This window comes from Microtus ochrogaster, linkage group LG8, assembly GCF_000317375.1.
Source record: "Microtus ochrogaster isolate Prairie Vole_2 linkage group LG8, MicOch1.0, whole genome shotgun sequence".
NCBI lineage: Eukaryota > Metazoa > Chordata > Mammalia > Rodentia > Cricetidae > Microtus > Microtus ochrogaster.
This window is the reverse complement of record NC_022033.1, coordinates 639,291-662,009: the sequence shown is the minus strand read 5'-3', so window position 1 is coordinate 662,009 and position 22,719 is coordinate 639,291. Positions and strand designations below refer to the sequence as shown.

The 22,719-nt window shown below is 54.1% G+C and overlaps 2 protein-coding genes across 2 annotated transcripts; one reads left to right on the top strand and one right to left on the bottom strand.

Moving 5' to 3' along the window:
- The first annotated feature begins 4,751 nt into the window (after positions 1-4,751).
- On the top strand, positions 4,752-5,753 carry Fndc11 (fibronectin type III domain containing 11). The gene has a single exon (XM_026787092.1). It carries the CDS (start codon positions 4,752-4,754, stop codon positions 5,751-5,753), a length of 1,002 nt encoding a protein of 333 aa, XP_026642893.1.
- A 2,409-nt stretch (positions 5,754-8,162) lies between these two features.
- Positions 8,163-22,355, bottom strand: Helz2 (helicase with zinc finger 2). Its single transcript, XM_013352197.2, has 19 exons — positions 22,289-22,355; positions 20,299-21,347; positions 19,791-19,974; positions 19,610-19,717; positions 18,552-19,069; positions 17,811-18,452; positions 16,149-16,932; positions 15,893-15,968; positions 12,049-15,751; positions 11,696-11,922; positions 11,442-11,612; positions 11,198-11,359; positions 10,971-11,118; positions 10,772-10,888; positions 10,508-10,700; positions 9,987-10,340; positions 9,659-9,815; positions 9,384-9,551; positions 8,163-9,292 (listed from the first exon to the last, which is right to left on the bottom strand). The coding sequence occupies exons 2-19, from the start codon at positions 21,276-21,278 to the stop codon at positions 9,168-9,170; spliced, it is 8,817 nt and encodes a 2,938-aa protein (XP_013207651.1). The 5' UTR covers positions 21,279-21,347; positions 22,289-22,355; the 3' UTR covers positions 8,163-9,167.
- Between the last annotated feature and the right edge of the window lie 364 nt (positions 22,356-22,719).

The following is a 22,719-nucleotide window of genomic DNA, read 5'->3' as shown; positions in this document are numbered from 1 at the left end:
GTTATGGTTCTGTGTTGAAAAATGGTGATAGTGATCTCAGGGGAATCGTGAGGTGCCGGGGTACATAGGAGGTGTGGCTGGAATATGATGTCTGAGTCACTTCACAGCCAGGAGATACTCACTACTACTGCAGAGAAGGGGAGACCGATACCTAGGACTCCAGGTTGGGGACATGGTCAGAATGCAAGCAAAGGGCGGGGATAAGCCTCAGACAGGCTCTTATTGACTCCTAAATTCTGTCTGTAATGAAGCAAGCTGCCTGCCTCCCAATTTTTCCTGAGTCAGGAAATGGGGACCAAACTCCAGCAAGCTCAGTTCTTGAATATATTCCTGTTTTAGTCTGAGGAGGGGGGGGTCTCACCAACAGACTGCCTGCCCCCTTGCTGGCTTCTCTCTCCCAAACACGGCACCTTAGCACTGAGTGGTGACTACTAAGCTCCATATGTAATTGCTGCTTATACTACAAACATATCGAACAGGTTCCTTCCCCATCTACCCTAGACAAGCAGAGACTTTTCTCTGAAGAACCCCGGGGCAATTTGTAAGTTCCGGTGTACCAGAGATACCTATGAGTTTACCGGTTTTGTCCTTCCAGCATCCCAGGTAGCTGAATCCTAGTGGGCTTGAGCAGCCAGGAAGGGACAGGAACCCTAAGGCACAAGCTCCATGTCATAGAGATATAGCCTGGTGTGTGTCCAGAAAAGGTAATTACGAATATAAAATTTGGGGAGTGCCAGAAGAGGCCTCAATGCTCACACCCACCTGCCTCGCTGAATATAAATGGAGATTTTCACACCCAAGTCCTCAGTGTTAACGATGTACCTCCCTGGTAAGAAATTAAGCTTCCTATCTTCAGGTTGAGAAGCCACAGGGAGAACTTCCCTCTGCACTGATCACGGTGAGGTCAGACCCAGGGCACTGAATGTAGATTCCTCCTGGATATATATTCCTCTCTTGCCCCTAAAGCCACTGGGTCCTGGTCTCAGTGACTCAGCACATTGTATGTGTAGCGGAAGCCCAAAGACAGGCTGGTGGTCAAGAGTAGAGGATTCTGCTCTGTTCAATGACCTGTTCTTCAGTCCTTGTCCAGAGACCTTTTATCAGCTCAAGGAAATGCCGAGAGAGGACAGGAGCCGAGAATTGCTGTCAGAAAAGCCTCAAGGTAGAAGCGTTTTCTTTCTCTTCCTAAAGATAAGGAGAATTCAGTCCCTCCCCAAGATCAGAGAAAGAAGAGAATTTGTGGGATCCCGCTCTCAGAAAAACAAACAAACAAAAGCATCTCACCCATTTTATAGGGGCTTACAATTAAGAGACTGCCTTGAGTCCCTTGAGACTGACTTTTAAACCGCGCTGAGACTCCAAAAAGACTATGAGGACTTTTGAAGATGGACTAAATGCACTTTGCATCATGATATGACCGCGGTCCTGCGGCGGTCAGGAAATGGAATGAGGTGGTTTACATGAGAATGGCCCCATAGGCTCACATAGTTGACCCTTGGTCCCGGTTAGTTGGATCTGGGAAGAATTAGGTTTGCCTTGTAGGAGGAGGTATGTCATGGACGGGAGGGGCTTTGAGGTTTCAAAAGCCCAGCCATCTCCATTTGGCTTTCTCTGCCTCCATCTTGCAGGTAAGAATGTGCGCTCTCAGAACCATACCTGCCCGCTGCCACGCTCCCTACCATGATGGTCATGATCCCAATAAACTCTTCTAGAAGTGGCCTTGGTTGTGTGGTATCTTGTCACAGCAATAAAAACTAAGACACTGCCAGACTCCCTGAGGTGTCTCTGCGGCCACAGACCTTACCCTGTATCGTGGTATAATCTTGTACTTTTTGTATCTGGGAGAAAGGATGAAGGGTAAGTGGGATTGTAGGTTCATCATTCTTCACGTCTGCAGAGAGCCAGCTGTGGCGGTGCATGTGGTGCATGCTTTTTAATCCCAGAGTTTGGGAGACAGAGGGAGGTGGATCTCTGTGAGTTTGAACCCAGTCTGCTCTACAGAGTTTCAGGTCAGTGAGAGCTACATGGTTAACACCCTTGTGAAAAACAAACAAAAACACAGCAAAACCTGCGAGGGATTGTCTTTACACACCTCAAAATGAAATTTTTAATTAAAAATAAGAGGAGCTGGAGAAATGGCTCAGACGTTACAAGCACTTGTTATTGCTGACTGCCTGGGCTCAGAGGCCAGCATCTACATGCTGGATTAATAATCACCCCTAACTCCAGTCCCAAGAAATCCAATGCTCTCTTCTAACCCCTGCTCATGGTGCACATACACATGGTAAAATTAAAAAGTTAGAGTCGTGGAGAAAAAGGAGGATAGAGCGGGACTGAGGAACTTTCACAAGCCCGGAGCAAGCCCAACCCCCAAGAAGAGGGTAGTGAGCCTCACCCACCTCCTTCCTGAGGAAGAGCTGGGGAGCTGGCATTCTTCCTGTGGCTTGTTCCTCCTGGACCTTCAGATGCCATCCCTTTCGTTGGGGGCGGGGGAGGGGAATCTAGTTCTTGTACTAGAGACTCTCAACACTGGTTACCATGACTACCCTAGAGGAGCACAGACCCAGCATCCATCACTTCTCCCTCCTCCTCCAGGGCCTCCAAGGCCTGTAGTCAGTGTAGATTGACAAGTAGGAAAGCTGCTTCCTGGCTTGCTAGATGCCACCAGGGGGGCTGGGAGCTCTGTGGAAGGACAGCCACTGTATGCAAATGAGCCTGCAGCTTTCAGGTGTCTGGGACCCTTGCTAGGAGTAACCCCAAGCAGACTCTTAAAGAGAGGAGGGATCTGGGTAGTAAATTCAGGGTTCTAGAGCCCAGTATGTAGTATGAGGGTGATTCATACTTGGAAATTCCTTTGAGGACCCCTGAAGCTATGGAGACCCCGTTTATCTAGACTAGAGGGGACAGGACATGAGTTTCCGAAGGTCTGGGAAAGCCAGCACCCTTCGCCTTGCTGACTGCTTGCTAAGGCGAGCCTATCCATCTCTTCCTCTTTTTTCTATCTCCCCTGAGATCCGCAGGCTACAGCTTGGTTTGGAATGTCAAGTAGGCGCTCCTTTCCTGCACTCCACTGGCAACCGCGGTCTTCTTGGGCCCCAGACGTCAGCGCTGTCCCGCTCAAAGATACAAGTTTACTGTGATTCAGGGAACCTCACTTCAAGCCAAGCTGTCAACCCAGCCACCATAGTGGCTCCTGGGCGTCTGGCAGGCACCAAGCCAGGGAACAATTTCACTAGCCAGTGGGGCTAAGATCGAACTTGTTTTCAAACCCGCGCGGCCCTGAACGTAAATCCCTGCTGCGGCTGAGTTTAGCCCTTAAACCAAGAGTTCCCTACACCTGGACCAGCACGCCGCCGCGTCACAAGGGCCAGTGGTTCCCATGGCAACAGGTGGGCCAGAAGCAGGCGGAGCTTTAACCAGACAGTGCACCTGCGGCTCCTGCTGGACTCCGCAAAGGAGGTGGGCGCCAGGCACTTTGCAGAGGGAGGCTGGGGCTCACGGAGGTGATCCGGAAGAGGAGTGGTAGGTAGAGGGTTTGGAGAGGCATGGCCAGGGACTCGAGGTGGGTAGTCTCCACGGGGAAATGGGATAACAGACTGGGAAAGTAATTTTTGGAGGGTTCCATAGAGCTTTCTCGATGCAAGGGACTGTGTTGACTCAGGGTCTTGGGGCCCTGGTCTCAGCTTGCTTTCAGGAACCATTCTCTGCCGTCCCAGACGCCTGTCATAGCCCTCCTTACACACACAAGTAATTTTAAAATGGTCTTTGGGAAGTGAAGCCAACTTGAATGAACCTTACTAGTAGGGACCCGGGTGTGGGTGACCTTAAGCTAGTCATAGTCTTTTAGTTCTGTTTCTCATTCAACCCCAGTTTCCACAACCTGAAACTTCCAAGTGAAGCCACTGGCCCAGTGCCAGGGACAACTGGCAGGATGTTGGTCCTTCCTGGAAGCTCTGGCTGCTGGGTTTTGTGGCATACCGGCCAGATTTGGGGACCTGGTATGGGAACAAGGAGAGGAGGGAAAGACTCTGGGGTCAACAATTCCAACTTGGGGATAAACTAGACACAACAGCATATACCCCTGAAGTCTCAAGAGGGTGTGATGAGGAGATGACTTGAGCAGAGGAGTCGGAGGACAGCCTGAGCTACAGAATGAGATGCTATGTCAAAATCAAAAAGTGACCATCTGTGAGATGGTAGGATGGAATCTGCTCTGTTCTTGGGCACACAAGGACCTTCTCCATGGGAGAGTGATGTAGAATCTGGTCTTTGCTTAGCCTTGTCCCCAAGTATGGTAGCAGTGCTGAGGTGTACCAGGTCTCTGGATACTACTGGGGTACATGGTCAATTCATCAGTACCCCAAGAGTCATCCTAAGCTTCTCCACAGCCTAATGGGCACCATCCATTATCCACAGTAGGTGAGGAACTTGAGGCTCCTGACATCTCACAACTGGTTGGCATCCCAGAGTTTCTTTCCAGACCACTCTGATCCTATAGCCCACTCTCAACCCAGTTAGCTCATCATCACAAAAGACTATTGGTGCCTTGGTAGAAGTTTCTTCTTTATCATCTACTTTTGTTCAGTACCCAGCCTACTATTCTCTCCATCCATGGGTCTCTCTCTGCTCAGAAGGCTGTGGTCCAGGGGATGGAGAGTAAAGACCATTATGGGGTAGAAGGCTTAGGTTGGGGGCACAGCCAGTCTGATTGTCACAGCTGATGCCTAGTCCTTACCCTCAGCTCCTAGACAATGAACTTCCAGGTGACAGGCCTGGCCCTGGACAAAATGAAGCTGGACAGTCCCCACTCCTTCCTGGACTCAGAGGAGGTGGAGGAAGCAGAGGACCAGCAGCTGCTGGAGCCGGAGGCTTGGAGGACCTATATGGAGCGCCGCAATGTGCTGCGTGAGTTTCTGACCACAGACCTGAGCCCCCAGTTGCTCAAGCGCCACCATGCCCGCATGCAACTACTCAAGAAGTGTTCCTATTACATTGAGATCCTCCCTAAGCATCTGGCCCTGGGTGACCAAAACCCACTGGTGCTGCCTAACACCATGTTCCAGCTCATTGACCCCTGGAAGTTTCAGCGCATGAAGAAGGTGGGCACAGCACAGACCAAGATCCAGCTCCTGCTGCTCGGGGACCTGTTGGAACAGCTGGACAATGGCCGAGCGGCACTGGACGCCCTGCTTGAGGCCCCTGACCCACGGCCCTTCCTGGCTGGCTGGGGGCTTGTGGAGCAGCAGTTGGCAGATTTGTCAGTTGTTATGGACAACTTCCTGGCCATGATGGTACCAGGGCACCTGCATGTCAAGCACCGCTTGGTATCTGACATTGGAGCCACCAAAATCCCACACATCCGGCTTATGTTGAGCACTAAGATGCCAGTTATGTTCGACCGGAAGGAGTCAGTGGCCCATCAGGACTGGGTCAGCCTACGCTGGTTTGTCACCAGCCAGCCAGCAGCACCAGAACAGTATGAGCTGCGCTTCAAACTGCTGGAGCCGCGGACACAACAGGAGTGTACACAGTGCGGCATAGTCCCCGTGGCTGCCTGCACCTTTGATGTTCACAACCTGTTGCCCAACCGTACCTACAAGTTCACTATCAAGAGAGCAGAAAGCTACACCCTGGTGTATGAGCCCTGGAGGGACAGCCTCACCTTGCAGACCACACCAGGACCCCCTGAAGGGCCTGCCCCCAGTCGGCTGGGCAAGTCCAGCCTGCCCCTGACCACACCTTCTGAGAGATGATTTTCTAATATTTATCCACTAATAAAGAGGAGTATACACACACCGGATTAAAGACACAACCCTGCTTAGGCCTTAAGGTAACAACAACCATATAGTGTTTTCCTGATGGCCCAGCATCCCACAAGCCCCAGAACCCCTATGCCTTCTGTCTTTTCCAGAAGAGCTCCAGGTTGGACATTTCAGGACCACAGTCCACTGGAGCAGGAAGTGCTGGCCCCTGGTACTTGGCTGCCACCTCTAATGATGAGAGCTGTTCCAAGGGAACTCAGCTCCCTCAGCCTCAGAACCTTACAAGGCCCTTGCCCCCACAGCCAGAACCAGTGTCCTTTACCTGCCTCCTCACTTGAGATTCCTGAGGAAGGTGATACTTTGGTCCTGTCTGGACACCACTGAAGGCAGTCAGAGCCTTGGTGTTAGCATCCCAGATGGCTTGGAGCAAGGATGCCCAGGACCAAATGATGTCTTATTTTTAAAATAAAGGTCTTACATTCTCTCCAAGTAAGCTGAAGTTCATGGGCACCCCAAGTGTGTGAGGATCCCAGAAAGGAAGCCTGGCTGGGAGTCTCTCTAAGACATTCTAAGACATTCAGTGGTGCCTAGCTTCTAAAGTGTGACCATTCCTGCAGCACTTACTCTCCTTGCTAGTTAGTAGTTGATACTCAGTCCACATAGGTGAACGTTCCTCACTGCTGTCCAGGGCACCTTGACATTAAGGTCTTCCACCAAGGTTAACACACGTGCACATGCACATGTGTGCACGTATGAGTGCGTGTACACAAGCATGCGTGCACATGCACAAATAATCACAAGGTAGATGCAGGGCTTGGGCAAAGCAGCAGAGTTGATAAAAGGAACAAAAGCTGACACAGCCCACTGAGCCCAGCTTCCTACCACACACACCATGGGTGATGGTCATTCTGACATGGCCGGGACTGGCAGAAGCAGGTGGTCAGGTGGTCAAAGACAGGGAATCCCTCCACCCCCACTGGAAAAGGGGTCATTTTCTGAGTGGGATTGGGTGGGGAGTAATAAAGATCCCCACTTCCCCTACTGGGGATAGGCTCTGCCTGTTGGGGCTCAGCCTAGGTAGCAAGTCAGGTACTTCCAGTCACTGACAGACAAATCAGGACTGTCATTCTCTGTGGCATCGTGTTGTCCAAGTGCCAATTGCTTATGGATGTCTCACAGGTTAGATGTAGTTCTAAAGATGTAGGATGGACCCATATGAGGGTCTAGTAGCCTGGCATGCTGACTAACTGGGACCAGAAGACCCCCATCCCCAACTATGGCCCAGCCTTGTGTCCCATTAGGCCCAGAGAGTGTAGCCTAGAGGTGGACACACAGCAGAGCTACTACAGACACTGGATGCTGCGGAGCTGGCTCACAGAGCCTACTCCTCAGCCTGTATACTGCTCACTAGTGCCAATACCTTCTCAAGGTTCCCTACCCTCACCACCACCACACTCCGCAACTTTATTCCTGATGGAATCTGTGTTTTCTCCTCTTCTTGAACTCCAACAACCATCTTAAAACCATCCTTACTATTTTCCAGCAAGTTCAAGGCCCCTCCCTTTAAGAAGCCCTCCCTGACTCTAGGTGAGGGAGATCCTGCTGTCACCATCTAGAAATGCCTTGTTTATTTTAGTACATATCCACCCCTAAACTCCACTACTATGGCTGCTCTTGAACTACTCAACCCCTTGCTCATCTTCAATTTTCACACCCCTAACACTCTAGCACAAGCTGCCCCCAGGAACCCAGCCAGGACACTACATCCCTGCCAAACTCAGCTGCAGACCTAGGTGGATAAGGAGGCAGGTGGAGCTGGTGTCCTTTGCTGTTCCTCTCAACTCTAGAAACAGACAGGCCTTAGGGACCTCATCTCCTTACATAGTCTCTAGGAACGCCCACCACGTTTTCCTTGGGCCTAGCATTCTTGTATCAGCTGTGTGAGGTTAAGTCATTTTGGCTGAAAGTCAAAGGCCAAACAGACGCAAGTCACAAGTTGACTTGGAGGGGGCCGTGGGGTCCAAAGTACTAGAGGACAATTTCAGAACAGACAAGTTGTCATTGAGGTCACGGCCATAAGGACTTTGGACCTGCTTCAGCCTGGGGACTAAGAGCAGTCAGCCAAACCTACAGCACAGACTTAGCTCTCCAGTTCCAGCCCATCTCTGCTAAATTATCCACTGGCTTCCTAAGACTGTAGTCATTTTCTCAGTCATAAGACAGGATACCCCTACTTTCTCTCCCCATTCTCCCAGGTCCTATACTCGGCTCCTCCTTTGACTCCCTCAATGGCTACAAGATGAAGGCCAGTCCTGTCTACTCTTGTCCATACCACAAAACACCCATGAGAACTTTCAGAGAAATTTTTATAATAAAATTATACAGTTATATAAGGCATGACCTGAGAAAAGATTAAAAGATGGAATGTAGAAAATTAATTTGTAGAAAACACCAGACATTATTCTCAAAGGAGGTTCTGCAGCCAGATCTTAGAAGCCCCACCTCTCCTGGTGTGGGCTTGTAGCATCTCTGACCTCAGGAGAGGGAGTCACTGAGAAAGGAGTGGCTGCAGCCTTGGAACTGCCAGGAGGTGGGAGTATGAGAGGGGGCCTTGAGCGATTTTACCTGCTCAGTCCTGCAGAAAAAGATTGAGACTTAGGTTGTCCTAAAGCCCTAGAAACAGGCGTGAAGGCTTGGTGAAGAAGCCCAGCAGTGGTACTGGGCTACCTCATTCCCAGCTGCCTGTGATGTTTCGCCTCCTAGGACTGTTGTGATCTTTTGGCTTGGCTCTGCCCTCCCTGCCCCTATCCGAGCAGGCAGCCCTGCGTGACATAAGGTAGTAGGTAATAAAAGAGAAAAAGTCTTTCTCCCAGGAATGCTTCCTTGCCCACTCTGAGGGGCACAGTAAGAGGAGCTAGCTTTAGGCTATTAAGACTAGAAAATATGACAAGTGAATACTTGGTGCCCAGTGCAACAACAGATGGATCTCTGTCAGAGTGCAGCCTCAGAGGAGTTTCATTCCTGTTTAAGCTCCCACTGACAGTAAAGATATATCCTGGGGTCTTTTGTGGCCACTAAGAGGTGTCCTAGACAACAAATGCTCCAGGAAAAACAACACGGGATCAAAGGGTCCCACCTACAGCTCTTTCCCTTCCACTCAAGTCCAGGCACAAACAGGAAGGTCATCATTATTAAGCCTGCTTCCGGCCCAGGAAGAGGCCACCACCCATAAGACTGTCACTGCAGCCAATACCAAGGTCTTTCCCAAGAAGATAGCAGAAGTGGTCGACCAGTGTTTAGCTGGGACAGAGATCTGTGACAATCCACTGAATGCCCAGGGCCTTGGCAGAGGAGAATGAGGGGCATAGTCGCTGGCACATCAAAGGCTGGGCAGATGGGAGTTCTTCAGGAAGATAAAGCAGACCTTCTCTGGACCCGCACCTTCTCAGCAGGCACAAGGCTGTGCTGGGCCTCACAGAAGTCTAGGAGACGGTGCCAGAGTGGGCAACAGCGTAGCAGAACGTGGTCCCCTGCAGGGAGAATCAAGGTGGCTCTTAGTTCTGCCCTGAGCATGCTTGACACCGTTTCACCCCAACATTTCCCAGAAATGCAAACCCTCACCAATGAGGCACAGCCCCTCCTGGGCCCGGGTGATGGCCACGTTTACTTGGTGAGGGTCCACAACAAAGCCCAGGAACTTCTTGAGCCAGCTCTTGGTTGGCCTCTGGTCCACATCACTCCTGGGGCATGTTCTGACCGTGCTCACCAGCACATAGCGCCACTCGCTTCCTGGGAGGAGAGGAGGAAGCGGGAGCGGTAGATGAGTTTACATTTGCCCACCAACCCCTCTGATGACTCCCACACAAATGAAACGGTCTCTTTAGAGTTAGTCTCACCCTGGCTCTTGGTTATGGAAGTCACAGTCACTCCGATGACCCCTCTTTGCCTGAGGCCCTTGCTGATTGCAGCAGCCTGTGCATTGTAGGGCGTAAGGACGGCAACGTCCTTGGGATCCACCATCCGGTCCAGGGTCAACTGCTTGGTGATGCGGACCTAAGTAAATGACGGGGCAGATGGAGCTGGAACCCAGTCCTTCTGTCCAGAGTACAGGGGCCTCACTTGCTCCCAGCCTTCCTGACCACTGAAGCTTTCCTTAGCCTTCATCCTCATCCAGGAAGCCTCTCCTGTCCTATCATGCACCAAAGAGAGTGCTCTGACACTTACCACCTCAGCTACTTCCTCTGGATTGGCCCTAGAGTTCTCATTGCCATCCTCGGTGGACACCAGCAGCCTCTGCTCCTGGCCCTGCACATAGCCAAAGATGACAGGGCAGCTCTCCTTGCCAGCATGGCCCAGGATGCTGCGTGGACGCTTCAAGTCAGACCAGGTCTTCAGCTTACTCCCATAGAATTCCATGGAGGGAAAGGAGCAGATGTCCTTATGCATACGGTACTGTGTGTCCAGCAGAATGGCATCCTTGTGGTACCTCTCAAAGAGAGACCGTTCCATCCCCAGGTTTCGCAGATGTTCATTCTTGACCACAGGCTGCAACTGCTTGTGGTCTCCAAGCAGAACCACCTGGAAGCACAGACAGGTAGGGCATCCATGTAGCTATCTGGCCAGAGGCATCCCCGCTTCTTGGTCATCTTCAACCGAGAGTGATGCTTACCTATCGCACCCTCAGCACCACAGCATAAACCGCCCCCAGGAACCCAGAGAGCAGCTCCAGATCCCTCCAACCTCACCTTCTCAACCCGCGAGAAGCACACCAACGGAATAAGGGTTTCTGGCTCAGTGGCCATGCCTGCCTCGTCAATAAGGATCTGTCGAACTCTGAGAGTTTTCAGGCTTCCCGATGCCGAACAGGAGCATGTACACAGGATGACTGAGTGGCGCTCGAGCTCATACCTGCGTGCCTTCCCCAAGACTCTCCTGTACCTGTGTGAGGTGACACACGTCATCCAGTGAGCTTGCCAAAGGGCAGTTCCACCTCTAAGCCCACCACTTACACCACAAGATCTTCCTTCGTGAGTATTTTCCCTTCCCGAAGCTGGGCATCAAATTTTCTGATCTCTGTTGCATAGGGATTAGGGGCCTGGCGGATCCGATGGTGAAGGGTAATGCTCCTAGGAGGCAGAACCTTGGTGAAACCCTGTCCAGTGGAGGTCCCCTTGCTTCAGCCCCAGCACAGACTGATGTGTTGTGTACCTAAGGCTCTGATTCGGCCTCCCTTCCTGGGAGGTCTTGGTGAGTATACTCCTGCTACTCACTCCTGGCAGTGGGAATTCAGTGGCCTCTGCCTGCTCCCCATACACACGCAGGGGCCTCAACTCTGTCTTCCTACTCAGGAGCAGTCCTAGGGCAAGTGAAGATGTGAGAGACTGTACCTCGATGCCCAGCACCCTCTGGAGACCCACATGTTACTCCTCACACACCTCCCAGGACATCCACGGACTTGTTGGAGGGGCCGCAATATAAGACACACGGGCCCCCCAGCTGTTCCTCTCCACTAGGGCTTCGGCCAGGTGGCATCTGTTGCTGGTTTAACCTATGGAACCAGTATACAATGTGGAAGCCCACAATGGTCTTCCCTGTGCCTGTGGACAGAGGACAGTGTGAGTACCTACGGCCACACCTGCCTGCCCAGGGCAGTCCCTGGCTTCTGCAAACGAACCCCACCTGGTGGACCCTGGATGACTGTGAATTGCTTCTCCAGAGCACTCCTGATGGCTCTGTTCTGGCTAGGGTTCAGCTTATGACGCCCACCAGGGATGTTGTAGTTCTGCCGCTCCAAGAACATGCCGGTAGGCGGTAGCAGGTGCTGCCGCCCCGAGAACCTGCTGATAGGTGCTAGGGTGGAAGTGGAACAGAAGCCAAGGATCATTTGAGCACCAGGCACTGGGGAGAGGTGGGAAGCTGAAAAGCAGACCTACCCCTGCAGAAAGAGTGCTGCTGAGATGGGTGACCGGGCTCAAGGATAGCCCAGTGACGGGGCTCAGGGATAAACCAGTGACGGGGCTCAGGGATAAACCGGTGACGGGGCTCGGGGATGGGCCGGTGACGGGGCTGGTGAAGGGGCTCAGGGATGGGCCGGCCCAAGGCAATGCTGATGACCAGTGGCGATGCATCTTTCAATCTACGCACGGCTTCTTCCTTGCGGCTGGGGATGAGAAGGGATAGGGGAAAGTAAACAGGATTCTCCTAAGGAGGGGGCCATGTCCTCCCAGGATAGGGGAGCCCAAGGAGGTCCTGGGACCTTCTCAAGCAGGTGATAGGAACCACTCACAGGTCAGGAAGCTGCTTAGATATTATTTCCACAGTGAACCGAGCATTAGGTCTCAGCACCTCTTCTGGAACCTTCTCCATGGCCATGTGGTGGATGAAGAAATGTATCTGCCTGGGAACCTCCTGCCGATCATCCACGCTCTCCTGGTCCCAGTCACCGCCCAGCCCCTGGTCCCAGTCACCAGCCAGGCCATGGGCCACCCAGGTATATGTATCAGGGTCAATGCTCAGGAAGGGTCCAAGGCATCTGGGTGCAGGGAGTGGGCTGGCTAGAGAGAGAGGGATCCCCTCAAGCCGAATGCAGAGATAGCAACAGTCAAAGTGGACATTGATACTGTTCTCCTGGAGAAAGGCAGCTTCCAGCTGGAAGGTGCCCTGCAGTTGCCCTTGGGACATCTGATCTGCGTCCCAGGAAATATGCACATTCTGCAGCACGATGGAGTCGTTTTCTGAAACGGCACTGGTAAGGGACTCCAGGGCGCAGAGCGGCTTCCACACATTTGAGTACTCGCTTGCTTTTCGGTAGCGGTCCTTCAGAGCCTGGTGCACGGGACCCGAAAAGCAGTCACCCGGCCGTTCCACGTGCTCCAGACAGAGGCTGAAGCCAGGTACCACCGTCCACAGCTGCAAGGCTGGCGCCAGGAAGCCTCGCTGCAGGCTAGCACCAAGCTGTACTTGTAGAGTATCTCCTCTGCTCAGCTCACAGGCCACCTCCGTGAAGTGTCCACAGCGACTCTGGTGTATCTGCACCCGCTCCCTCCCACGAGGAGGCTTCTTGTCTTGCTCCTGGACGAGGGCAGCGACCTCAGCCCAGCGCTGCTCCTTCACCAGCACTAGGAGCTGAGTCCACAGGGCGGCATCTATAGTCTGGGTGTGTGGATCAAGGCTCGTGCCCAGCAGTGGTAAAGTTGGCTTGGACCCCTGCACCGAGTAGATACGGCGCCGCCATACAAGCCGCAGGCCTGTCTGGCTCACTAGCTCCTCGGGGTGTTCGGCCAGCTGCAGGGAGGGGTAGTAGATAGGGCAGGGGTCAGGCAGGGTTTCTCGGTTGACGGGGAAAAGCAACTTGAAGCAGCGGGCACCCATCTCGACATCCACCACAAAGCCCAGCTTGCCTCGAGGCTGGGCCTTGAGCTGGGTGGCCAGGTACAGGCTGTAGGCCCGTCGTTGGTAGCTCTGGGCACAGGCATACTGGCGACTGAAGTCCTGGCAGAGACCATCGATGTCCCTGGTAGAGTATGTATAGCCCTTGTGGCCCAGCGCCGTTAGGATAAGCCGCTGCAGCACAACATCCAGGTACCTACGGATGGGTGAAGTGGCCCACGTGTACCAATCTACCTGCAGCGAGTAGTGGCCTGTGGGTTGCTGCTCACCCTGGCTGGAACGACCAAAAACAGAGCGGCCTAGAGCCTTTCGGAAGTCCAGGCACGCAGGAGTCAGTGAAGGGTGCAGGTCATCGGTAGCAATAAGATCCACCATCTGGAGATAGTCCTGAGTACCAGCTGCAAGTTGCACTTGCTTCCAGAGGGAAGTCAGGAGACACAGCTGCTTGCTGGGGGTGTAGTGGGTGTTCAAGTGTTGGCACAGGTGCAGTGACAGGGGCACCAGTCCTCCGTGCTTCTTAAAAACACCGTCAAGCTGTTGCCTATTGGGTGTGGGCTGCCACCTCAGTGGTATCAGTGTCTGCGTGTGTTTATTGCCCACAAGGAACTCAGCCACACGGCTGTTAAACTGGATCATGTACTCCTGGACCATGATGTGGGCCGTGCGAAAGCCCAGCAGGCTGTCCTCATCCGGTGCCTCATAGTAGCAGGCAGCTGTCAGGCGCTGACGGCGCAACATCCAAGAGAAGTAACAGGCAGCCACGACACAGGCTTCCACAGAGTTCAGGTGGGCTGGCATCTCCAGGCCACCCCCAGGGTGCCCCTTGATCAGTTCTTCAGCTTCCTCGTATGACAGCTGGCGGTCATTGCAGATTATGGACGGTGCAAACCGTAGACTCTTGATCTGGCCACTGCCCTTCTCCATGGTGAGGAAGAGAGAGATGGTAAGGCGATCCTGGCCTGGCAGAAGGCTGAGTGCATCCTGGCACAAGCTGGCTGGCAGCATGAGTACTGGCTCCCTGCTGGGGGCATAGAACACAGAGCCCTGCTGGCGGGCTTCCACGTCCAGCGCTCCATCCTTGGGCACCAAGCTGGCCACATCAGCAATGTGCACAGCTACCTCACACACTGAGCCTAAATCCCGGACACTGAGGGCATCATCAAGGTTGCAGGCACCCTGGGGGTCCACAGTGAAGGTCAGGAAGCTGCGGCAGTCCTCTCGGGGACCAGAGGCCATGTTTAGCTCTGAGCGGTATCTCTGCAAAGCCTTGGAAACAGAGGCTGGGTCTGGTGTGTGGGCCTTCAGGCCATGCTCTAGATCAAGGATATAAAGGCCCTGCTCCCAGGTGATGGCCTTGGGCAGCACCTCCAGGATGATGCCTAGTGGGTAGTAGAAACGTTCTCGCCAGAGGACAATACGGACCCAGAAAAGCCGGGTGCTCTGGTCCTCAGGCTTGAGATTCTCATGCCTTACGCGCTTCACTTGGCCTTGAACGAGGCGATGGACGGGAACTTGCCGCGGGTCCTTCATCTCTGCCACAAAAATCTTGGTCACAGAATTGTTGATGGGGATCATGATTCGGGGGTCCCAATCATCCATTCGACATACGAAGGCCAGTTCGTGTTTCCTTCTCTTCAGCACACCCATCACACGACCCTGCAGGCTTCCTGAGATGCCCCTATCATCAGCTGCTGGGCCTAGGACCTGGACTAACACCTCATCCCCACTAAAGGCCATCCCGCAGTTCAGGCGACCCCTAACTTGGATAGGGTTAGAGGCCGTGTCATCCAGTGGCGTGGCCAGTGCTCTTTCAAAGGTCTCCTGTAGGAAGCTGCAGCGGCGGTATTGCTTGGGGTTTGAGCGCAGCAACTTACGCAGCATCGTGGTAGGCAGGTTTGTGTACTGCCGGGCCTTCTGTGAGGATGCAGGCCAAACCATGGTGTCCAGAAGCCCATCCTCCCGAACCGTCACGGTCACTTGCCTGCTTTCGTCAAGGAGTTCCTTCAGGATGGCATCATCAGCATTGAGTTCCCAGTCGGAGGGCCAGAAGTCAGACTCAGAATCCTCAGGTTCTTCAGACATCCCACCCTCCTGGGTAGACGTTCCCGTTGCTGCATGTTGAGAGGTTGAGCCTCCTTCTGCCGTGTCCCCTGCTGTAACTGCCGCCATCTGTGCGGTGACTGCCGCCCTGGCTCCCGTCTCCGTCTTCACTGTGACTGTGGTTCCGTTAGCTGTGGGTCTGGGCGGATCCTGTGTCATAGCTCTGTGGTTCGCATCGGGGCCCCCAGCTCTGAGTGTCAAAGAAGCCCAGTGCTGTCTCTGGGCCACACCCTGCTCGATCTGCCCCAGTGACAGATCCTCAGGGAAGACGCTGTGGTGCTCTATGCACTCACGAATGAAGCTTTTCCAGAGCTTTCTACAGGCTCCGGAGGAACAGAGAGCCACAGCATCTCCCACAGCCACCAGCTGAGATTGTGCACGGGTCATGACCGTGTTCAGCACCCGAGGCTCAGTGAAGAATTCCGAGGTTGGCGCCCCGGGGCTGAGTAGACTGTTGCGGTTGTGGACAGAACTCAATACCACCACCCGGAACTCACGCCCTGTAGGAGACATGGATCAGATGGCCAGGTAAGATCAGCAGACTGGCTAACCCAGTCCCACCCTACACATCCGAGTCTGAGAATGGGCTGGAAGCCACCTCCCTATTAGGCCAGCCCCCGGCCCACAATTCTATCACCTACCTGGCAGGATCTCAAAGCTGCCCACAGACACCTCACCCAGGTTCCTCCTTCGTAGCTCCTGCCTCAGTGCACTGACCTGCAAGCAGACAAGTCCAGGGTTCTGAGAGCCTGTTACCCGGTAAGAACCAGGGTCCTCTTGCCAATCCCTATACACCCTCACCCCAGCATGGTCACATGGATCAGACTGGAAAAAGGACAAAACCATCCCTCACAGGTAAAGAAAGTAAAGCCGTGGAAGCCAGAGGAGACAGCTCACCTGGGCACCATGGGAGACAGCACAGATGTGTCTCTGCTCTCGGGGTCCCCAGCAGTGAGGCCAGGTGTTGTAGATCTCTTGCACCTTCTCCACTACCTGGGTGACCTCGGCTGAGTTAAGCCAGGAAGTCATGGACATGTCCTGCTCGGGGCTGCCTGCCACGTGGCAGAACATGAGAGGGTAGTTTTGGGGGTGGCATGGGACTTTGCCACTGGCCTGGATAGGGTTGCCCTTGGCTACGTAGAAATGGTGGGAGACGAAGTTGATGATGGCTGCGGTTGAACGGTAGTTCTCATGGAAGACAACGCGGCTCTGCTGGGCGATCTTGTGTACCTCCTGCTGATAGTACAGGAAGAGGCGGTGCAGTAGGGTGTGTCCGGCTGCCTTAGCTCTGGGCACACTGAAGAGCCTAGGTGTGACCTGCATGTGGTCCCCTGCCAGGACTACACGGGTTAACGACAAGGCGTAGGCCAGTGGGATGAGAGCCTCACACTCCAGCATTTGGGCCGCCTCGTCAATGAAAATGTGGGAGAAGAAGCCAGCTGGCACCTGGAGCTCACGAGCCTGGGAAGTGGTGGTGACCACCAATCGGTGTTGTACCAACTCTGGTCCCGTGGGTGGGCGAAAGGCCTGGCGGTCCTCCGTTAAGCAGCAGTACCGTAACGTGGTCGAGTCGGTCTGCCTTGGGGGGCGGTCTGTGTACATCACCCTGAGCGGAGCTGCCTCTGGATGGCCACTGTTGACATAGCCGTGGAAATACTCCCGGATGTAGATGTCTGCAGCACTGTAGGAAGGGTGAGGCACTGTGGGATGCTCCTTCAGGACTCAGGCTGCTGGCTAAAACATGTGTGTTCAGCCTTGCCTAGATGCCAGGAACACTCACTCACAAGGCAGACAGACAGGGGTCTCACCCAAGGACTCAAATGTACTCAAAAGGGAACAAAAGGCAAAGACACAGGGAGGGCCAGAGCCCAGGTGGTCAGAGGTAGCTTAGAGACGGTGGTCTCTGAGTTGAGGCCAAGCGGAGAGCTAGCCGTGACCTAAGACAGCCTTGGTGGCTGGGGGCTGACACTGATCCTGAACATAATTCCTGGGTGCTGCAAGCTTTGGCAACGAGAACTGGTGACTGGCCCTCGGGAGCAGAGCCTGAGAGTTGAGAGACCAAGGAGGTGCTGCCTAGGACCTTCCAGGTACGCAACAGCCTTGCCACTCAGACCTTCAGCTCAGCCTAGGCAGGGCACACAGCCATCGCTCTGGGCTTTTCCTTTCACCCCATTCTCTGGGCTAAAGAAGAACTCTATGCCTGTAATAATATGTGATTTAGGGAACTAGAAAAACCACGCTAGTCAAAGAGGAACTTCTCGGTTGAATAGCCTGTTTCTATTTAAAAAAAAAGAAAAAGAAAAAAAAACAACAACGCCTTGCCCAGAAAACATGGGGTAGGCCAAACGCAACACCACTACAACCCTCTCCTTGGTCCAAGGTTTGTGGAAAGCCACCCACATCTCCTTACCCACAAAATATATGCATTGATTCAGGGCACCCCAGTTGGATTTGAAAACTGCAACCAGCCACTATGGGCATCTTCATTAAGAACCAAAGAGCTGGATATCCTGGGCGGCAGGGCAGTGTTGAGCAACCTGAAAGCAGCTCTGAGCTCACCTGTTGGTGTGTGTGCAGATGAGCACCTTGGTGTGGGGCTGCTGGACAACCTCCAGGGCAGCCATGGCCAGTGTGTAGGTCTTGCCAGTACCAAAGGGGCCATAGATGAGAAGCGGTGGGATGGGCTTTGCGCCCTCGGATCTTCTGCCTGCAATGAGCTCCACAGCCAGCTTCTGTTTGTGATTGCCACTGAACGAGGGTGGGACGGGCCAGGGGTGGGGCAGGGAGCAGGCAGGCAGGTCAGGAACCACCAGGCGCTCCTCAGGCAGCGCGTCTACTGCCTGATGCCAGAACCGGAAGGTCAGAGGGTCAATCTGGAACTGCACCTCCAAGATGGGGGTGTCTTGTGGTCGCAGCCCCAAAGCCGTGCAGCACCGTGCTGATAACAGCAGCCACAGGGCATTCTCTGAGCTGGCCCGCGTCTCCAGCCGTACTTGGTATACCGTATTGTCAGGTGCAGGTACAGGAGCTACAAGGGCTGTGCTAACTGCCCGGCTCAGCAGGAAGCCCTGGTCCGTGTCTGGCAACAGAGAAGAAGGGAAAGGGACCTCGGCATAGAGGGCTCCTGGTGGTGCAAAGAGCATGCCAAGTGCCGGTGTCTGCAGTGCCGTCTTCAGGGATACCTGGCCCTTCATGGCCAGCCTGGTGGAAAGTTACAGGTCAGCTCTCTATGCCGCAGACAAAGGCCCCTCTCCAAGTCCAGACTTGGGTCGCTCCTACTAGCCCCACTGCCCCACTTACTTGGCTACCAGCTGCTGCTGAGCTGCTTCCTCTTCATAGAGAAACTTGTGCATCCTCTGCCGGTAGTTTGTACGAGAGATGGGGCCCCAGACCACGGTACTGTGACTGAACTCCAGGGCCAGGGAGGGTACCTTGTACTTGGCCATCAGGGCTTCCTGCTCAGGTGTCCAATCTACCTCAAGCACCACATGGCGGTTGCCTGTGTGCCAGCAGTCTAGCTCCTGGGGTTGTCTGGGTGCTGGCTTCCCACAGAGCCCCAGGCTTTGTGCCTGGCCCAATTGCAACTTCAGTTTCTGGAGCAGCACCGGCCTGTGACCGAAGTCAAAGACCACCCATTGCTCAAAGCTGCCAAAGGAGGCAGCCTGTACATGCACCCCTACCTGGAACTGGGCTGGGGAGTTGGGTACACAGAAGTGATTTCCCCGTGCATAGAGCTGGCCTGGTGGGAGGCTGGGGGCCACCAGTGAGAAGGCTGCTCCAGGCTCTTGCTTGAGTAGAGCCACATGTAGCAAGGGGTCCTGGAAAGGAGATAAGCCGTGAAGTGGTATCGAATGCGCCCTCAGTGTCTTTCAGGGTCCGTGGTGATTCCTTCAGCCCTGACCACCCAATCCTCCTGAGAGAGCCAGCCTGTCACTTTCTGAGTATGGGACCCTCAGACTGCTCAGTCTGCCCTGGTCTTCACCTCTGCTCATGGCTTGCCTAAGGCCCAGCACACATTAAAGAAAAAGGGATGAGCAGCTGGGATTTTCAGGGTCCTGTAATTACAAGTCACGTTCACCCTCTAGGACACTGGCACACCTGTTTCTTACGTTAATTTACCCCACTGAGTGGAGTGACCCCATTGGGTAAGGGTGCCATGCTCACCTAGCACTGTGGGAGGAAACAGGCTATAGGGTTTATCTTAGGTCACATACAGAAGTGGAACCCTGGCAGCAACAACTCCAAACCACAGGTTTCCTGTATCTGCTCACCTATGGTCCTTAAGACCCTGGGAATCCCTCCACCCACGGCAGGGTCTGCCCATAAGATCTGAGATCTCAGGGCTGTTGAACCCTCACCTCGGAGTGGATGGAGAACATCCAATCGTGCTGGGTCTTCTTCTCCTGGGCCTGGTGCACCAGTGGCTGGGGGCAAGTGACACATACTCCATCGACAGTCTCAGCCATCTGCACACAAAAGCCTGACTTTCAGCAGGGCAGCCTGCGGCTCACCACCCCAGTCTCACAAGTCTCTACTTACCACCAACACCTCTTTGCTGCTGCACTGATACTCAGCTAGCAGCCGTGCCTGGTAAGACACCAGCCCATCCTGCCAGGCAGCCTGTTCCCGCAGCTCCACAGCCTGCGCCCGTTGAACCCACTCCTGCAACTCCTGTTGTGAGTGTGCCTGGATGCAGACATCTCCGTGCTCACAGACAGCAGGCCTGGAGAGATGAGCCGTGACATCAGCAGGACTTCACGGAGATAGAGCCCCCCTCGGAAGCTAACCCTCTCAGCCCGATCCTGGCCTGTATTGGGAGTAGGAATGCATAATGGATGCTACACTGGAGTGAGGGGAATGGAGGTTCCATTAGCTTTACACCCTGAATCTCCAGGGCAAGGGCTGGCACAAGGACCCTTCTTCAGAGGCCACTGAAGTACTAGCCTGACATGCAGAGGGCACGTAGATGTGAGGACTCACAATCCCCGGTGCTGACCTGACGTAGGGGTTCTTCTCCTACCCTAAGCTCCCACATAACTCTCCTTACCTAGGGCAGAGCTCAAATTTGGAGAGCCCCATTGGTGGGGCACGGTGCTTCCAGTGCACAGCCTGGTCAAAGGCCACCATCTGCGCATGCTCCAGGGAGGAACAGTGGTTCTCAAACTCCTCCTGAGAACTACAGGTGACCAAGCAGGCATAGCAGTACAGTTGGACCACAGGGGGCTGATCATGACTGGTTTTCCTTCTGTCCTCTCCAAGGAGAGGGTATGTGAGCAGATCTCTTCTCTGGAGCCCATCCAGCTGCTCGGCCTTCCACACAGCCATCTCCACAGCGCTGTGCGCATACTCACAGCGTGAGACCCCGTGGTGGCATGGTACCCCGCGGCCCACAAAGTTGCAGTAGTTTAAAGGACGTCTGTTTTGTGGCTGTGGCCGCACCTCCACAAATTGCCGCTTTCGGCCCTCAGTTATAACATGAATGAGGACTGTGGGGCAGATTTGGTGCTTAGGGCAACGGCCCCTGGGATCCACAGGAAGGAGGCATGGGGGACGGCACCTGAAGCAGAGGGCACAGAGCAGTTGGAAATGGCCACCAAACTCTGCTCGGATCGTTTCAGCTGGGGTTTGTGGCCTATCCGGAGCACTGGTGCCCTGCACTGCAGCTTTCAAATTCAGGCGGGGAAGGTTGTACTTGCGCTCAAATGTCCAGACGAGAGCCTCCTCGGAGCTTTGGGCAAAGGTGCATCTGTTCCCGTGGCGCCTGCAGCCCAATCCTGGGATATAGTAGCGGCAGACTTCATAGCGCCAAGGTCTTGGGAAGCTGGGCCGGCGGCCTACCTTACGCCACACCCTATTGTTGGCACCTTGCTTGTATCGGACAAGCAAGATCTCCCTGGGGCAGTTGTGTTTCACTTCATTCAGGATGTAGGTGCTCTCATTGAGACACTGGGTGCACTTGGAGCAGCCCAGGTGAAGGTCTACCTGAGCATAGAGTTCTGCCAAGGGTGGCCCTGTGGTGGCTGGCATGCTGGCAGACCCCAGACTGCACCCCAAAGATGCCGTCTCAGATGAAGGCCAGGTTCTTCAGGGTTGGTTCTGAGCAGTTGAAGAAATGGTAGGAAAAGAGAAGCAAGTCAGCCCAAGGTCAAGAAGAACCCACATAGCCTCTGTCAGGTGAAAGAAACTTCTGTTCAACCTTGTTGGGGAGTTCCACCTGAACCCCAGCTCAACCCCTCCTCCTGAAAGGCCTCCAAGTCCTGCCCATAAGGAACGCAAGGGGCAGCTAGTAGAAGAAGGGGGCTCGGAGGCCAAAGAATCTTCCATCCTGGTACCTCTGGGGCTCCTTCACTCCTCAAGTTTCAGATCTCCTTGCTCTCTAAAAAAGTACCCTTTCCTGAGAGCTGTTAGTCAGCTCCTAGGACTACCATAGCCTACCAGACTTGGTAACAGGAGCCTCAGGAAGGGAGGGCACAGCCTTGCAGAAGTCTTGCTCTACCCAGGTTGAATAGTCTTCATCAGAGTTCTCAGAGATGCCAGGAGGAGACGTAATGTCCAGAGCCCAGAGATTGAGTTAGTGCCACCCCAGCAGGGATGGGCGAGGGAACAGCTAGCTCCCTGCAAACACCTAGGTCAGGTCTAAGGGGAATTTCCCTTGGGTTTTTTCCCCCCTTTTCAGTGTTGAGGATGAAACCCAGGCTCTTATACGTGTCAGGCAAATCCTCTATGATTGAACTACACCCTAGCACTCTAAAGAGAACTTTCAAGGAAAATGTTGAGGTACAAAGATTGTGTTTTGAAAGGAAAGAATTGAGCAACAAGCAAAGCCTGTGGTCTCCCTTGCACTCCTGTGGAGGTTTCTAAATCGTAAAGCTAGAACCCCATGCCCGGCAGCTGGAGAAGCAGGAGGAGGGGGCCATGGGATTGTCCGCTACTGGAGTCTGTCTGGGGCAGCTGGTCCTGCCCATTTGCAGGCAAGGGGGTGGTACTCACACCTTTCCCGGTGGTCCTCCAGTCTCCAGCCACCACCCTATACTTACCCAGTGCACCAGCATCGACTTGGAGGAGCGATCAGTTTCGATTCTGCCCCTGGGGCGACTCAGACCTCTGACGACAGAGCGCGGAAATTACCTCACTGCCCCCCCTGCCCCGCCCCCGCCCCGCCCTCAAGTGATAGCCGCCCTCCCAGACCTGGCGGAGCTCCCTGGACCTAGTAAGATTTCCCCCCACACCTCCTCCCCACCCCCATAGTTCCCCTGGGGTGAACCCTGCAGAATTTGACCTGGTACTTTCCCTGTTCCTCCCCCTACTCACGGTTGGACGTCTGTAGCCTCTTGTGACGGGGGAGGGGGAGGTGAGCCCCTGGGGCGGGGGGTGGGTGGGATGGCTTTAGGGTCAAAAGACGCTCCTATCGGAAAAGGGAGGGCCGTTGCCTAAAGAGCCCTGACAAACTTATTCTGTGTGCTGTGGC

Bases quoted from the DNA above. Each gene is read 5' to 3' on its own strand.
- Helz2 (XM_013352197.2), bottom strand. From the start codon at position 21,278: ATGCCAGCCACCACAGGGCCACCCTTGGCAGAACTCTATGCTCAGGTA. The intron at 10,341-10,507 runs GTGAGGTTGGAG...CTGTGCTTCCAG, and splicing joins GCTTCTCGCGGGTTGAGAAG to GTGGTTCTGCTTGGAGACCA. The intron at 9,552-9,658 runs GTGAGACTAACT...CTCTCCTCCCAG, and splicing joins TTCCATAACCAAGAGCCAGG to GAAGCGAGTGGCGCTATGTG.
- Fndc11 (XM_026787092.1), top strand. From the start codon at position 4,752: ATGAACTTCCAGGTGACAGGCCTGGCCCTGGACAAAATGAAGCTGGAC.